Below are 17,899 nucleotides of genomic sequence, written 5' to 3'. Positions count from 1 at the left end.
TACCTACTGGCAATGAACCGGTCCGACTGACTTCCTGTCTCTCTGTCCTCTCTTCCTGTGTGCACTGGGATGAATGGACATATTATTCACAGTGACGCAGTGCCACCCCCCCTTACTCACCCTTTTACACTGCTTTCTGTTCTTTCTCCTTTTCTTTCTGCTTCTTTCATTCTTCTGAGGACAATAGTATGAGCTCACAGTGGTACAACTCAAAACCATTACCACCGCCCCCTTTTTCTGCTCCCCCTCCTCTTCTCCACTGCTCTGTACTGCAGTATCAGCCCCTGGGGCAACAAAGACCAGGCCTTACCGCAGAAACACGGTGTGTACGCGTGCTCACATGCACACAAACACATACAGAGAGGGTAATAGTCTACCTCGCCAGTAGCTAGATCTCCGAGTTGGATGTCTTGTAGAACCAGTTAACTATGGATTGTGGCCTTGTGTGTGTGTGTGTGTGTGTGTGTGTGTGTGTGTGTGTGTTCTCGTGTTCCCGCTGTGTTCACTGATTACCTGGCACAGGTTGAAGGCACCCCAATGCTGGCAGAGAGGCTTGTGTTTAAAGGATTATCCTGGATTACACAACTAGAGTCCCTGTTTTGGACCTTCGTTTTATATCGATTTTAATAACGTCACATATTTTATAAAGCTGGATGCTCTAAAGCAAATGCTGACATCAGAGGAAAATGGCAACATCACTAAAGCAAAGTGTGCATCCGACACTCAGACAGGTTGTAAACGCACCCTCAATTGAGACAGGTTGTCTAAACCACATTATTTGGAAGTAAAACTGAAAGTGAGAGCACCAGACATTTCACTATTATGATGTTCATGAAGAGAACAAACTGTGCAGACATTTGCAAGTAGGGCTGGGCGATATGGACTAATAGTCATATCCCGATATATTTAGGCTGAATATCGATATACGATATATATCCCGATATTTTTATGCAAAGTAAGAGCAAATGTTCAGTCAAAGTCAAAGCCAAATATGACATGTGGGTGGGAATTTCGTCATTTTAGGGGCAAGTCCATTTGGCCTTCACTTTGTTTTTGGTCAGGGGCACCAAGGCCACTGAATAAAATTGGTTGATTTACCTTTCAGACTGATACCATAACATCCTAATTTATAATAATAATATAAATAATAATTTTTTAAAATACCAATATCAAGTTAATGTTACATTACAAAACAGTTTTTTTTTAAGTAGGGTTAGAGTGAGGTGAGTTTTGTGACACTACACTGAATATTAGTGTTATTGAATATTTCTCCCAAATAGAAATTCCTCAAAATTATGGCAAAGCACATTTTTTCCAATCAAAGAAAATTGTAGAATAACCAGCAGACCACTGATGTGTGGAGTGATTTTGGTGACACTACACTCTGAATAATAGTGAAGTTATTGAATATTTTTTGTAGTTTCTCTTTTCAGTGTTGCACTTTGTAGAAGGTCCCTGCGCCCTCGTCTCACAGCTGGCTGACCATACAGATCAGAGTTAATGTCCAGACGCTCGTTTTGATTAACATACGGTTGTAGCTCGTTGTCTTACTTACTACGGTAGGAAAGAGCCGTCAGTTGTGTTTTAACAAGGTTTCACTTATGAGTTATTGACTGGGAAGTTCGAATCTGTGAATATATTTCCAACTTTACCAGACTAAATCCTACCACGTAAGTCAGTTACGTATCCTGTCAAAACCGGCTGAGCTCGCTCGCTGTGCTTTAAGTTTCGTTCTTCTGTTTTGAGACGCTGCTGCTGTTTGAGAGGCTTTCACGTGAGATCATCGTAATGATGAGACTCCACCTGCGCGAACCGCGGACTCACTGAAGTTACTGTGAGTGACTACTGTGCACTCACGTTGCTGTAATTCAAGGCAAGCTCGGAACGCTGTCCGGTGGCCGTGCGATGATTTTTTTTTCACGGGGTATCAAGGCAAAAGTGCGGGGCAACGGCGGCCATCAAAGTGTTTGTTGAAGAGTGCCGGAGTGTCTGTTCCAGCCCCTCTCCTCTTTGTGCATGAAGGAGGAGGGGCGCGGGGAGCAGTGCAGAGAGCTCCGGGTCAGCAGCTTGCCCGGAGCAAGGACCACAGCGCAAATTTGAACTATATCGATGTATGCGATATGGTCTAATTCCATATCACATTTAAAAAATATATCGATATAAGTTTTATATCGATATATCGCCCAGCCCTATTTGCAAGTAGGCTTAAAGGAAATAGTTGAACTAAGACGTTGTACTATAGACTGTGGTGTATGTTTACAACAGAAAACGTGGGTTTTCCTTAGTTTTGTCTCACAAAGAAGATGGCAAATCCGTGGTTTGTGTACGACTCTTTGACCCCATTGAACTTTTAGAGATGTTGCCACTTTCCCCGAATAGAGCTACCACGAACAGTTGATTAAGCGATTAGTTGAACAAAAGAAAATTAACTCCCAGTCACTTTGATAATGGATTAATCTTTTCAGTTATTTTTAAAGCAAAAAGGATTTTGGATGTATGATTTGCTGTTTTTTTTTGTTATTTATGACAATATATGAAGAGAAATTAATTAAAATTGAATTAGATCTTGAAAAGGCAAATTGTGAGGAGCATTTTCAATTTTTTTTGACATTTTATTGACTAAATGATTAATGGATTATATAATCGACGGATGCGGCTCATCTCTCTTCACAATGGTGTCTGTACCCATTTAGTATTGGACATGGCGTGACTCGTCCGCATTAAATACAGTTTCTCCATCAAGGTCATCAAAAATTAAATGTTTATGCTCTCAGTTAACATAAATTCCGTCATAGTGGGCCGCTGACTCAGTTTTCAGTGACAGAAATCCCTGAGCTCACCTTCCCTGACTTGGCACTCATTGGATTTATTTCTATCAGTGAAGTATACAGAATTACATTTTCTGGAAAAGAGAACACTTATGTCGCCATTATTGTTCAGTATCAGGAGAGAAATCTTGGAACAGTGCATCCTTAATCCCTGCAGTTACCTTGGTGAGAATAGTGTTATATTTAGTACCATGTTTCACAGTCTAAAAATGTGAAAATAAGACCCGGGTGGTAACAAAACAGAATTATAAACCAGAGGAAGAGGAACAGACCCATCATTTCTGTCATTTTCCGTTCCTCTGTTTTTTTTGTACCCTTGCTTTACCTCTCCAGCCAGTTCAAGCCTTGTCTCGAACACTCATCACATCTACTTGTAAACAGTTCCCATGTGTGTGTAAGTGTCTGCCTGAGTGTGTGTGTGTGTGTGTGTGTGTGTGTGTGTGTGTGTGTGTGTGCGCGCACACATATGTGTGTTTGTCTGCAACCCAGTCCAGTAATAGAGGAGGACAGATCTGGGGTGGAACTTTCAAGAGCGTGGCTGGAGAGCTGCCGTCAAAACAGTTCAGAGTGACAGCTTGGACTCGCAGTGTCACATCGCTGTCAGTGTGTGTGTGTGTGTGTTGTGCCCATAGCCCAGGGTGTTTTCAGGTATAATGAGTGCCCACAGCAGTGTGTGTTGCTCCTGTATCTAGGCCAACTCAGAACAGCATCCAGGGCAGCCATCACTTCTGTCAGCTTGCAGCTAAACAGACTAAAGCTGGTGGCATTTTTTGCTGCAAAAAAAATTGAGCTACAAAAAGTAGTGCAGCGGGAAAAACATGACTTTCTCTTTTCTGGTTGCCTTTTGGCAGCATCTTTATTCACCTTTCTCGTTTTACCTTTCTGAGTATTCAGCCACTCTTTTGTGTGCGGTAGCATGTCCGCCTTCATTCTCAAACCACTGCAAAATTAACAGCCGGTATTGACCGTGGTGGTAATGTCATTGTTGTGCGTTTGCACTGCTTCCTTCCATCATCTCTCTCTATTTTTGTCTTCGTCTTTCTGGGTCAGGATGAGCAACCTGATCAATAATGGATGGTAAGGAGGGATAGGTTTGGGTGAAATGGTTTGAAGGAGAGAAAGACACCGGACTCCTTAGATTTCTGCCATTTCATGCTCACTGTGTACAAAGCCAGACATGTGGGGGAGCGCATTTTCACACGCATTCACACAATACCACCCCCCTCATTTACACTGGGAATGCAAAGCGAACCAACAGGTGGCTACTATGACTGGGTAGAGATGGGATCATAGGGGGGAAAACAAATATCCAGGAAGATAAGGCCATCCAAGTGAAAAGTAATCGGTACACCGAAGACTGTCAGCTGTCTGTGCATTCTTCTATACATCCAGAAATAGACTTTCAGGACAAAGACACCAATCAGTTGCAAGGTTTAAAGGAGTAACGGGTGAACTGAATGACACCGATCATCTTGTTACAATGCGATGCAAAAAAGTGTGTTTTCCACTTGACATCCGCCAACCACCCTAATAGAAACGGAACTTTCTGATTGGCAGTGGTCCCGCAGCAGGGCAGTGTGTCCTTCAGAACCGCAAAAACTTGGCCGGCCTCTAAATTCCCCAGATCCCAATTCAAATCACGCATCCATGGGACATTTCAATTTTGTGGCAGATCTGTGTATCTGTAAATGTATGCAGCTGTATATGTAGCTCTACACCACCAAACAAATACTGAAGGGACATAGATGCATGGTCTTATTTGAAGTCAGGATTTCTCAGCTTGATCAGCTCCCATGTGAATGATTGCAGATGCCGACCAATCAGAAGTGACCATTGTGATTTTGGTGTAGACAAGTACAGAATGTAGATGAGGTGTTATACAGGAAAATTCTTCTGAAAATCTTGCTGAGAATAAAAAGTGTTTCAAAGTTTAGCAGCCATCTTCCTTCTGCTGAGTTATTTTGTGTTTGGTCATGCTGTGTTGGTGGGACTGAGGAACAAAGTCCTGTAGACAGAGCCAGACAGCCCTCAGCACTACAGACAGAGGAGGAGGAGGAGGAGGAAGGGGAAAAAAGAGAAAGGAGAGCATCAGTAAAGTAGAATCCCAGAGCCGATTACAAGACCTTCTCTCATCTGCCTGGAAAATGTGACTTGGGCTGTCTGAAGGGGGGTGGAGGCGTCACATTCCAGTTCACATCCCACTTCTTACTGGCTCGACGGGATGATGACCCTTACAGAGGGCTTAGATGTAGAGGAGGACCCGCATCGATCTTTTCTGATGGCATCTCTCCTCACAGCTAACACTCCTCTCCTGCAACAGCGTCTAGATGGTCGGCCAGTATCAACAAGGTATAGTGTGGAGTGCTCAGGGTTAGCTCCGGTTGAGTCACACAGCCAGCCATATATTTTGTAAATGGAGCGTGCTGTCGGAATCGCTCTTCATCCTAATGTGACTGTTAGGGGCCCGAGAGGGGTTTTCAGGGGCATGGGGCATGGCCTCCCTATTAAATTAATTTGAGCTCCATTAGACCTGCTTTCTAAACATTGGCGTCTCATGGGACTGATGTCGCTGCATGTCCCCCACCCCTCAGGCTGCCTCCCTGCGGATTACCTTATGCTTTTTTTCACCTTCCGATGGATGGGCGCGCTTGTTTTCAGTCGAGGTGTTGTGCATATGGTGTGTGTTGTTGTGTGTGGCTAATTACAAGGCCGCCGTCTCGAGGTTATGTGTGGCAGTCTTGAGAGGCGGGACGCTGACTCACTCCCCGCCATTGACAGAAATGAGCAATGAGGAAATTGCACACATACACAGACCACGAGTCAGTAACACATGTTGTCATAGCAAATGTTCACACCAGGTCATTAGCGCAGACACAGGCTGTGTGTATGCATTTATTTGTTGTGTACGTGAGTCATAATGCCACAAAACTCCTCCGTTCTGGCCTTTTAATCAGTAAAGAATGGCTGTGAGCGGCCGCTGGCTAGTGGCACAATGTTTAGGTCTGTGTTTATGAGAGAGAAGTGGGAGGCGGGGAGGGAGGAGGGGGGTGGTCAGAGACACATTTAGATATCCCACTTCTCTTTGTGGTGATGAGAAACTGCACTCTCAGCTGTTAAGCACAAAGGCAGCATCAACAGTCACTGTCGGCCCGACGGACGGCTGACTCTGCCTGCCTGCCTGCGAGTGTGTGTGTTTGAAACAGAGTGTTTGTGTGTGTGTATGTGTGTGAGGGGAATCTCTCCTGCATTCACTGCACCGAAGCCGGGATGGAGGCCAAAACCATCCGCTTTCTCTTCAGCCAGCGCTGTAAAGGTAGGACAGTCGACAGACAAGCCATGATGCAGCTGCACCGGCTGGCAATTGGAGAAGTGTGTGTGTGTGTGTGTGTGTGTGTGTGTGTGTGTGTGTGTGTGTGTGTGTGTGTGTGTGTGTGTGTGTGGATTCTTAACTCAAAAGGATGCATGTGCAGCCCGCTCAGCATTGGCAGGCAGCTATGAGAGCATAGCATTAATCTGTCAGCTGTCAGCACTGATCCAGCTTATCATCATCATGTCCTTGGGTGTGTAGGCGTGTGCATGTGTTGCTGTGGACGCTTTTTTTGCGTCCCAATCTGTAGCTGCAGCGGGCCGGACCTCTCCAGAGGACTTTTCTGTAGCCGGTGATTGAATACGGTTACAGAGTGTGTCTGCACTGAGTGCACTCTATTAATTTGAGGCCAGACTGGAGAGCAGCATGGAGGAGGGATAGGAGGAAGGAGGCAGGAGGAAAATTAAAAGTGATAAGCTGGGATAAATGACTGCCTCTGGAGATCTCTATGTGTGTGTAGAAGAGGATAGCTGATCGCACACATGCAAAGTGGTCTGTGCTTTACGGACGGGGAGGGAGGGATGGGAAGGGTGGTTTCAGCCAAGACTCCTGTCTGATGTGTCACAGCTCGGCCAGGTGTTTTACTCCATACCCATCAGCTGTAAAGAGGAAACCTTTTAAGCCTTTAATATCTTGCACATTGTTGTGGCACGCATCTTAATGACAGTGCTATGCTGCCAACTATAATGTATGCAGCTTGTATGGATAATTGCATGTTTTTCAGAGAAGAGAGGCCTTTGATTCAAACATTCTGATGTGATTGTGGTTAGCGTAATAAAGTCAAACTCATCTCTCTACCTCTTCCTCTTCACCCCCGGCAGAGATCCGTGCCCAGCTGGTGGAGCAGCTCAAGTGTCTGGACCAGCAGTGTGAGCTGAGGGTGCAGCTGCTGCAGGACCTGCAGGACTTCTTCAGGAAGAAGGCGGAGATCGAGGTGGACTACAGCCGCAACCTGGAGAAGCTGGCCGAGAGGTTCCTCACCAAGACGCGCAGTACCAAGGACCATCTACTCAAGTATGGGAACATGCACAAAACACTACCACACTGGGCGGCGGGTTGTTGTGATAATTCATGTGGTTTTTATTGGAGGAAGATCAGAAACAGCAAATATTCTTCTTTTGAAAATTTAAAGTAGGAAAACATTTCTTTAATAAGCAGTATTTAAAGGACATTTAAAAGATGAGTGACTTCCTAAGAAAAAGGAAGTAGTGAAGAAAGAAAATTGAAACTGAAGGACCATTTGACGATTTGACGGATGTAGTTGGAGGCTGTAAAACACAGACTTGCGTCACTCACTGCTCCCGGTCTGACTTATTAGAACATCAACTGATTCATCACATTTACGCTGCGTTAGGATGCTAATTTCTGACAACAATGAGCTTGTGTGTGTGTGTGTGTGTGTGTGTGTAAATTTAGCCAGAAATGGGCAGGTGGTGATTTTGTGCTCTGACTGTTTTGCAGCGTCTTGCTGTGTAGGTAACCTTGCCCAAAGAGAGATTCTCTCTTTCTTTCTTTCTTTCTCTGTCTGTCTGTCTCTCCCTCTCTGTGCATACAAAAACACACTGGAGCTCATCAGCTTTAGCAGCGGGACGTGGCGGTTTTTGGTGGGAGAGAGCAGTCTCATTCCCTGTGGGGAATGATTCACTGAAGTGCCAATCTAACCGTAAACCGCACACATACACACATGCAAACACACACTCCCAGTGGAGCAACCGCAGATAAATAGAGGCAGAGGATCCTTTCCATTTAGCTAATTATGCCTCCTTGCATCCTCACTCCTCCGTCTCTGAATGTTTTAATGTTTTAGACTCATCTTGGAGGAGGGAGGCGCTCTGAACAAGAAAACACAGGTGCGTGCACAATGGGCAACACCCTTTCTATTAAAGCGGGTTGACTGATTTATAACTAGCTGATCTAAAGGTGCCGTGATCATAACCGCAGTATCATAAATCAATCGGTACATTATTGATGCAGTACCGTGATTTTTTTTTTTTTCCCTTTTCAAACAACCCTTGGAAACACAAGTAGCCTGCTTCAAGTGTGCCATGATTTGATGGGACAGCTGTGCATCATCAGTAACTGCTCACTCTTCAGAATGGTGTGAAAGGATGACCCCTCATCTCTCGCTTGCATCCCCAGGAGCCAAGATGCAACTAGCGGACGCAAGGGATGAAAAGAGACATATTTCATGCAGAGCACCCAGTGTTAAAGTAGCTCTATGTAACATTTTGCAGCAATATACCCGCATGAATCACTTTTTTACTGGCCATATGGAGGCAGATTTTAACGTGACATGAAAAATGAGACGGTTGCCTGTACAAGCCTGTGGAAGTTGTTTAAAGGGCCACTGTGTAGTTTTGAGAATATTTTCCGACTGAGAATTGTATTATTTCCAATACTAATGAGGTAATGATACAAACAAACAAAAAACAAGTCGTTCTCAGAGGAAAATACATTCCCCGGAACACTGTCTGTATTTGGTGGACCCTGCCACCTTTCGCGCTTCAAACAAAGGTAAAACGGTAGGAAATTGTGTTTATTATAGGTCAGTTTATTCATGTCTTCCCCAAAACTGCATAGTGCACCTTACAATGCACGTTCTCAGTGTCTCTCTCCACGCCTCTTACAGAGAGCTACAGTAGCTAATGTTAGTTTAGAAATATAGTCCAATATCATAAACAAACAACCGACTCGTGAAGAGATAAATGTCATTATTTGATTGCCTACATGGCAGTAAATAAGAGCTAATGCTTGCCCCTCAGGTGAAATACTACACTTGCTGTGATTTAGTCCACCTGGGAACAAAATCAGGAATCAATAATTGTGCAGCGGCCGTATCTCTTATCTTCGGAGCCTAATGTATCATTTGGTTAAGGTTGAAATGGTGTCGCGTGTATTTAACTGCTTGTTCTTGGAATTAAGTCCAAAAAGAAATACGAGAACAGCTCTGTAAAGCTCTTTAGCATTAGATTACCATTAGTGTTTCCACTTTTGAGGAAACACTGTCTGACTTTTGTGATAGACTGGATCTTCCAAAATGACCGAAACTGTTGAGAAGGACTGGACTCTTTCCTTGTCTGCTCATCATCTTTCTGCCTCTAACTTCCTGTTAACTATGACCTGCTCTCCTGACACCTTCCTCTTTTTTACCCCCTGTGCGCTTCTTGTTCTCTTTTCTATTGCATTGCACACTATTCCAGAAACGATCATTTCTCCACTGGGGGTAAACCCACATCCACGGTCTCTCTCTCTCTCTCTCTCTCACACACACACACAAACACACACTTACACACACATGTATGCACGCACGCACACACACACACACACACACACACACACACACCGAGGCACAGACTAAAAGGGATCGATAGGGTCTCTAAACGAAACCCAATTCCAACCACGAGGACATACCCCCTACACACACACATCAACACACACACACACACACACACACACACACACACACACACACACACACACACACACTCCCTCCAGCTCAGATCAATACTTAGAAAGTGTGTGTTTCCCTGTGATGGGGGAGGGAAGAGGAGCAGAGGGGAACGGAGGGCAAAGGACAGAGAATAAAACATGTAGTCGAGCAGCAGGTCAGCCACTGCAGCTGCTTCAGCAGGTCTGCTCAAGTCATGATCTATCAAGATGTCACAAGGCAATAAAAAGATACGACTGACTGACTGACAAGGGTTCAATCTTTGCTTTTCATTTCTCTTTCTGCTCCTCTCACTCCTCTTCACCCAACATCTGTGTGTTTAACAGTCTCCCTGCATCTGCTGCTGCTCAGTCCGGGTGCCACACCGGAATTTCAGCTATTTTCCGGTTATGCGTGTGTATTTTTGTGCGTCTGAATGTAGGTGTGTGTGTGTGTGTGTGTGTGTGTGTGTGTGTGTGTGTGTAGGCCTGTGGCTGTTTCTCCGTACAGCCAGGCGTTGATGGTGCTCCAAGCAATGTGGGGTGTGAGGGTTGAGTGTGTTGATCCCGTGGAGACCCCTGGTATTCCTGCTATTTGGCAGACTGAGTACAGCAGTGGTGGGGGGTTACACGGTTTAACTGTATTTTGTGTGTGTGCGTGTGTGTGTGTGTGTGTGTGTGTGTGTGTGTGTGTGTGTGTGTGCCCTGAGGCTGACAGGCTGATTGGTCACATGGAGAAGCCCTCATAAGTCGCCCAGTGATTCAAAGCCTGTATGCTAAATATTAGGCCGGTTTCATTGTTAATAAGCTGCAGCCCTTTACACAACCCACGCCTACAGCGACATACTATTTCAGTGTGGTTTTTGGGATGTGACTCTAAGGATCATGGACTGACAACTGCTATTTGCATCTGTTGTGGCAGTATTTGTTTAAATCTGTTCTTTTTCATCCTTGTCCTCTCTGTATCTATTTAGATGCTGGACAATACCAACAAAATCACATATGACAGTGGTACCAAACTTGTAAGAATTTGGTACAGGAATACAACATTTAATGTCGAGAGTGAACATCTAACTTGAGCATGTCAAGATGGAGAGCATCCTTTTCCTCTTTTTCCCCTAAAGAAACAATCACAAAATACTCCCTTTCCCGAGCTGGGAGGTCGTTCTTCTGACTGGTGTGTTCATGTGCGTCATGTCAGAATGTGGGAGCAACATGGACACCAAGAGTGTTGAAAAAACACAAATGACAGCTGTTTCGAGCAGTTGGAAGGGGGCTGCTATTTAGGGGTGGTTAATCGGCCCAATTTCCCGATTCGATTCCGATTATTGACGTCTCGATTCGATTCCAAATCGATTTTCGATTATTAACGATTATCGATTCGATTTTCAACTATTAACGATTATTGATCTTCCATTTAACATCAGTCAGCTGCTGAATTATTTTACTTATCTTTTGAGTAACACCTCACAGCACCTTCAATATTGTATAGTGTAACTGTAATATCAAAATTATTATTTTTTTAATTTGTTTTAAATGTAGTGTTTCACTGTTAAAAGAAAGCTGCCAAGCTCAGCAGCCGGACTCATGTTAGAAGCATTGTTGGTGACGAGAACCAGGGTGTGTTTCTCTGTTCCCCACTCGTCTGCCATTGCTTTGAGAAAGTCACACATATTTGCGCTTGTGTGGCTATCATCCATAGCTCTCGTCTGAAGTACGTAGGACATTAGCTTCCATTAACTGCTGACATGATGAGCTGTAGCTCTGGATGTCCAGGCATCGCAGGTTATTGCTACCCTGTGAGCAGAGTTGAGGGACACTTGCACGGAAAGGTTTGTCTCCTTGTAAAGAGTTGGAATCGATTTTAAGTGTGAAAAAGCTCTGAGATGGAATAATATATCTTGGCTCCAGACTGTGGACCATGTAGCAGAAGCCAGTAAGAGGAGGACTCCAGTTTGTATTACTATTTCCAAAAAAAATATATATATATTTTTATTTATATATTTTTTTTAAATAGATTTTTGGAAATGTAATAATCGAATCATAATCGTCAATATTATAATCGCGATTAATCAATAATCGATTTTTTTCACCACCCCTACTGCTATTAGGATTATTAGAGGAATATCAGGGTCCGTGTAAATGTAGCTGTCATACAAAATAAAGCAAAGAAAATATCACAAATATCATTATCATCCTGGATCAAATTTTTCTAATTGTACATTTATTTTATGCAGCCAGAGCTTTAACCGTTCAGTTTGCGCCAGTCGCACAGATCCCCCCGCAGCATTGTCCTCTTTAATGCTGCGCATCCTGATCCTGAGTGTAAATGACCATTTTGTATTTCCCCTCCAGCGTGAGTCACTGGCACCACCTGACCCCGCAGACTGACTCCGTTCCCAGCGCGTGACCTTCGGTGGGCCAGCGACATTTCACTGTTTACCTTGTGATAGCTAAGGGTCGGAGAGGGTTAGGTGATATTTCAGTGCCATTACCATGGTGATCACTGGAGGGCTGAGGCTGACATGTCACATGGAGAGGCAGGTCAGTCGCTTGAGCAAATAAGAGGAACTGTTTTGGTGGAGGAAAAAAATGTTGTGCAACCAGTGAAGGCAGACACGCCGGAAAACAAACAGACAGCAGAGAGAAGTCTGAGTGCGTCCACATGACCATATTGTTCAGATTTAGCATTCGACACGTGGAGAGCTGCAGCGTTTGGACTCCATAATTTTTTGCGAAGGTGGATATTATGATTTCTTTTCCTTGAAGTCATTATTGTTATTCCACTCAGTTAGTCATCTGACCATCTGACCAGTGACAGCCAGTACCAGCATATCGCATCACTATGACTCATCTCATTAGACACACACATGCACGCACGCACGCACACACACACACACACACACACCTCCCAATGGACACCACCCCCTCTCTATCCCCCTCGGTCAAAGACTTTCTCTGTCTGTCTGAACTTGTGTATGCTTGGGTCACTGCTCTACTTTTCCTGACCCCCATCTGTGTGTGTGTGTGTGTGTGTGTGTGTGTGTGTGTGTGTGTGTGTGTGTGTGTGTGTGTGTGTGTGTGTGTGTGTGTGTGTGTGTGTGTGTGTGTGTGTGTGTGTGTGTGTGATGTAAATGCCTTGCAGCTCTTTACTGTCTCTATCCACTTAAAGCTCCTTTTAGGTGCACAAAGACCTTCTTTCATCCACTTACACTCACTCATAATCCATTTTACCCACTAGATCATCCATGGATCACCCATAACACACACTGTACCCGCGCACGCACACACACACACACACACACACAGTCAAACATGTTGTGCATGCACCCTCTGAAAGGGCTTGTTTTGTTGTGTAGGCAAGGCATTGACAGCCTCGCATTTGTGTAACCGCCTTATGGGCACTTGAAGCAAAGACAATGAAACTGTATTGAGCCATTAGACAGTTAGTGAAATCATTACAGTCTTTAAATCTTTCACCTCACGCTCGCTCCCCTTTTTCTCCCTTTTCTTTCTGTAACAGCTGTGCTCGTGGGGGAGTCTTAACTCTTCCTGCTGAGTTTTGTACCCTGGCTGAATCCCCTGTTTGGGCTGGCTCACTGACCGTGTGTGTGTGTGTGTGTGAGGGTGGCTGATTTGTGCATAAATCTGTCTGGGCATAAATTCCCTCCCTGTCCTTTATCCTAATGTCTTGTCTCATCTTTGTTAAAACGGTGTATGAAGAGTGTATGCCTTTCTCTGCATTTTGTGCATATTGTGTACTCACATCAGCAGCATGAAAGGGTGAAATTAGGAGATGAAAGGGACTTAATGTTAGTCATTTATCTAAAAGGATTCTCAGAGGTCCTTGAATAAGTATTTTTTTTTTTTATTTAAAAGGCTCCTTATCTTTCTGTGTGCAGGAAAGAGCAGAGCATTTTATCACCAGTGAACTGCTGGAACCTGTTGCTGCTTCAGGTGAAGAGGGAGAGCCGTGACCACGCCACTCTGTCCGACCTCTACCTCAACAACATCATTCCCCGCTTCGCACAGATCAGCGAGGACTCAGGACGCCTCTTCAAGAAGGTAACACACGGCGTCACAGATCGAACCTTTTTCAAAGTCATTGTTCTTCTGTCTTAGGGTTGTTATGAAGGGGTGCAGAGGGTAGGTACCTGCTCCTCAGGGTCAGTCTGCAATGAGCCATACCATGTAATGAGATGTATGTGTTGGTATATACAGTACAGGATATGAAACCCTGGTACGGACATGGGATCAGCCCTCAAGCTAGGTTTTTATCTGTTCTTGGTGTAAGCCATGGTTGCGGTTATTAACAGTTCTTTAAAAACCTTTTTTTTTTTCTTTTTTTTTTACTGTTCTGTTTCATACCACCATTGACTGCTGACTCCTTACTCTTCCAGCTGGTAGGGGTTAGTTTGGAAACGTATTTTGGCAATGGACACTCAGTACTTTTAAGAATACGGGCAATTAATTAAGATTTTATTAAGCCAAATTTTGGGGGCTCGAGGGCTCGATGTGTTGTAAGGAATCATATCAATATTTGTTAGAATTTATGAGCCCATCATAAAGATTTAAACAAGGCTCACCTAATCTGTTATATGTTTTGGCCTTTATCAAAACCGACATCAAGAGTTCAGTTTGGTCTAATTCCATATCTGATATGTTATGACTTCCTAAAGTTAGACAAAATGTTTGAATCTTCGCTGCCATCTTGATTGTGAGTGTGACGGAGACCTGCACTCTACTGAGTAGAGCTGGTTTCAGTTCACATTGTAGAATAGATGGCTGTTGAGTGAGATTTGAGGTTTATGAATCTTAAAGGAGACAAATGCTCATTTTCAGGTTCATAATTTTATTTGGGGTTTCTACTTGAATAGGTTTACAGGCTTTAATGCTCCAAAAACTCATCAGTTTTCTCATACTGACCAGTACTGCAGCACTATATTCCCCCTCTGAATGAAACACTCTGTCCTGTAGCTCCTGTCTCTTTAATAACAGTATTGTCTCTGATAAACCAGTCTGACCTGACTGGTCAGCTCACACATGCCTGAGCCAGCACCACTAACAACTAACAACAACAGACAGAGCAGCTGTAAATGATAGGTCTCCTTTAAAATAACTGCGCTTCTACCGTACCTACTGAAATTATTGTCTAATTATGTTTTTGTGTGTCACAACAGTAGCTGACATGTTGAATCCATGTCATATTTTTGCCCTGTCGATCCATCCCTCTCTCCGGCATCTGTTTTCTGTCTCGTCTGATTTATTGACTGACAGCGAGTGAGCTGAACCTCGGGCCAGCCAGGAGAGTTTATGTTGCCTCTGTCTCATACAGTGGGGTCATTCTTGTCTCCTCTGATCTCTGCCTTGGCTAGTCTGGGAGAAAAGAGACGAGGCAGACAGAGACGGAGGAGTTGTGGAGGAAGAACAGAGGGAGAGAGAACTGAGAGAGTTGGAATGGAGAGAGAGAGGACAAGAGAGAAAAGCGAGAGGAGATGAAAAGATTCCTCTGGAGATCAGAGCTTGTAGAACAAATACCAAGACTGAGTCAGACATATTAGACCAAACACACAAGCTCAGAGCAGGTATATGTTATTATACCTCACATCCACTGTAGTTCTAACAGTTGAATATTATAAATATACAACCACTTACCGCTCATGTTTCGATTTACATGCATCTTTTTTTGTTCTGCATTACTTTTCTGCCAGGTGAGATAATTTTGGTTGATTGTTACGTATTTGTTCTGGATTTAAAATCAGAATTTGGTTTAGGTTAAACATTTTAAAGTCAAGGTAAGGATATGGTGTGAGAAAAGAATGTGCAAAGCGCTCACAAGTCGAGTAAGATAAGTGCGTGCGTGGAAGGCAAAGTGAAGCAGTCTGTGTTTGGAATGTCATGGCAGAGGCTGCTGATTCCACACCAGATAGGTTGTCTTTGAACTACAGTCAGATCGTAGACGATGGGAACTCAAACCTCGCTCTGCCTACACTTTCCCTCCTTTTCTTTCTCTCTCTCTCTCGGTCCAGTCATCTCTGTTTTGATGACGCTGGTTGTTCTTTGGCACGAGGGTTGCTTCCATCGTGTCCGGGTCATAAACAGGCTGCACACAAAGAATGCACTGATGGCTAATTAAGCAGATAATTAGTTCATTTATAGCATTTCCAGTCAGTGCCATGAATTACCAGCAGTGCCGGGGCCATGACACGCGCAGCTCTCACACGCACGACTCATGAGAAGAACATCATGATCCGTATTAGAGACGTGGACACATTCATCTCAGCCAGCGTGGAAAGTAGTACAGAACGATCCTGTCAGCAGCACAGTGTGAGTGTGTCTGAGAGCCTGTCAGTGCAAGAGAGGAAGTGCTAATGAGTCGAACTGTATTAATGAGCACACAGTGTCGACCTGGACCACAGACATCAGGGCTAATGAAGCGTGCTAGTTGCCGGTTTATGTTGCGGTCTTGCCAAGGCAGACGGACGACCACAGGTAAAATGAGAAGTCCAAAGGTCAAGATCCACAGTTGACAGATAGGTGGGCTCAGCCACGGCTGATTGCTTTTTGATTGGCTCTAGTCTGGCTGCTTGTCACCTAATATGTGCGTCCTACAGAGCTTTAAAGAGCGAGGGTGGGACAAGCTCAGTTATCCCGTTACCTTAAATCTCTTCCCCGTCGCTTCCTCTCTCTGCAGCCTTCTGTTCCTGACCTTTGCGCTCTCTGTGATTCTCCCAATTTTTTCCCAAGACGGTTTCACCTTGCCCTACCCTCTGTGCTTTTATTGGCTGGTACTTCTGTGTTGTGATTGGCTCATACTGGCGGCCTCTGTGTGTATTTAAACCACCACCACTCCTACCATTTGCATTTCTTCACCTTAATTTTACCACCCTTCACCTTTTTTTTTTTTTTTTTCACTGGCTCACCTCTGAACTCCCACTACGCCACAGCCCGCCCCCTTCTGTACCCTCTTCTAGGAGAAGACAGATGCTCAACATGCGCTGGAGAAATCTGTTCTTGCTTTCATTCTGCATTCCTCAACCTTTTTTTTTTTTTCGGCTGACTTTCTTTGCTTTTTCTCTTTCTTCTCCTCTGTTCTCATATGGTTGTCCCCTACTCTTTCTTACCTGTTATGTCATTTTTATTTGTGCATGTGTAAATCTGTGTGCACAGTTTGATAATCTATTACTTGTTTATGTGAGCCCAAAGTGTAGCTTCAAATTGCGTCTTTTGTACAACCAGCAGGCCAAAACACAAAGACTCTTCATTTACTGTAATAAATGCCAAAAAAGGGCAAAATCCTCACATAGAAGAAGCTGGAGAAATGATTTTCTTAGGCCAACTAATCCACTAACCGCTGCAGCTCTAACCTACTTATTTCTTTCTTTTCTGTATGTGTCTACTGATCTATGGGCTGCCGTGAGGTCATCAGTCACTCGTGGCTCCTGGCTGTTAATGTCTGGAGAATGGTAGTGCCTGTATCACTCTCTGTCCTCCTTTTTGTGTCATCTCGCCCCTGTCTTCAGCTCTGTTGTCCTATTACCCTCTCCATCTTGCTCCTTTTCCTCCCTGCCAATGTGTAAAGATCAGTATCTGTAGCTTCCTACTTTAACTCCACATCCATCAGGTCCATTACTTCCCCGCTCATTTATCTGGGCCAGCGACTCCCCCGCTCCTGTTGAGGCAGAAAATCTAGTCCTGATTGATGACGGGCAGTTGGTTGACCACATGACTGAGACACAGAGGGTGACCAGGTGGACGGTTGGTCAGCAGAGGCTGGACGTATTGATGCCGAGCTAATGGTTTAGGCTTTTTATTCACATTGATCTGTCTTATTCTGTCTCTGCAGAGCAAAGAGGTCGGTGTACAGCTGCAAGAGGACCTGATGAAAGTTCTTAATGAGCTTTACACGGTAAGAGAAACCTACTCATATGCGGATACATTATTATGTTTGTGATATCTTGCATCTTATACATCTCAACATCGAGAGCACATATAGTGTTGGGGTTAGTAGCCTGTTCCTCACGAGTGTTATGGGATGTTAGATTTTAAAGCTATCAAAATGCGTGATAACTTTATTTAACAGAAAATTCCACATCAAAAGTTACGAAGTACTTAACTAAAAGTACAACTTCTAATACAGACACATCAATGACAACAACAACATACAACACAAAGCTTACCGACAACACAAAAACATGAAATGGCGATTTAAAGAGGCAACTTGGCTGTAATAAGCTAAGGATTGGCTCAAGGGATAGCTGTTGTTCAGTTTGTGCAT

General features: G+C 44.2%; 1 protein-coding gene across 4 annotated transcripts in view; it reads left to right on the top strand.

The window, feature by feature from the left end:
* srgap2 (SLIT-ROBO Rho GTPase activating protein 2) overlaps positions 1-17,899 on the top strand; it is a 60,832-nt gene that overhangs the window by 26,364 nt on the left and 16,569 nt on the right. For 3 of the 4 annotated variants that reach the window (XM_030419119.1, XM_030419117.1, XM_030419121.1), the window contains exons 2-4: positions 7,017-7,209; positions 13,524-13,686; positions 17,468-17,530. In XM_030419119.1, the coding sequence (XP_030274979.1) occupies positions 7,017-7,209; positions 13,524-13,686; positions 17,468-17,530 (419 nt within the window). Of the gene's footprint in view, positions 1-5,935; positions 6,142-7,016; positions 7,210-13,523; positions 13,687-17,467; positions 17,531-17,899 lie in introns of those variants that run through there. The other variant, XM_030419120.1, reaches the window with a different exon arrangement.

The sequence above is a fragment of the Sparus aurata genome, chromosome 6 (genome assembly GCF_900880675.1).
Source record: "Sparus aurata chromosome 6, fSpaAur1.1, whole genome shotgun sequence".
NCBI classification, from domain to species: Eukaryota; Metazoa; Chordata; class Actinopteri; order Spariformes; family Sparidae; genus Sparus; species Sparus aurata.
Note: the sequence above shows the minus strand (reverse complement) of the source record. Positions and strands in the feature narration are given on the sequence as shown.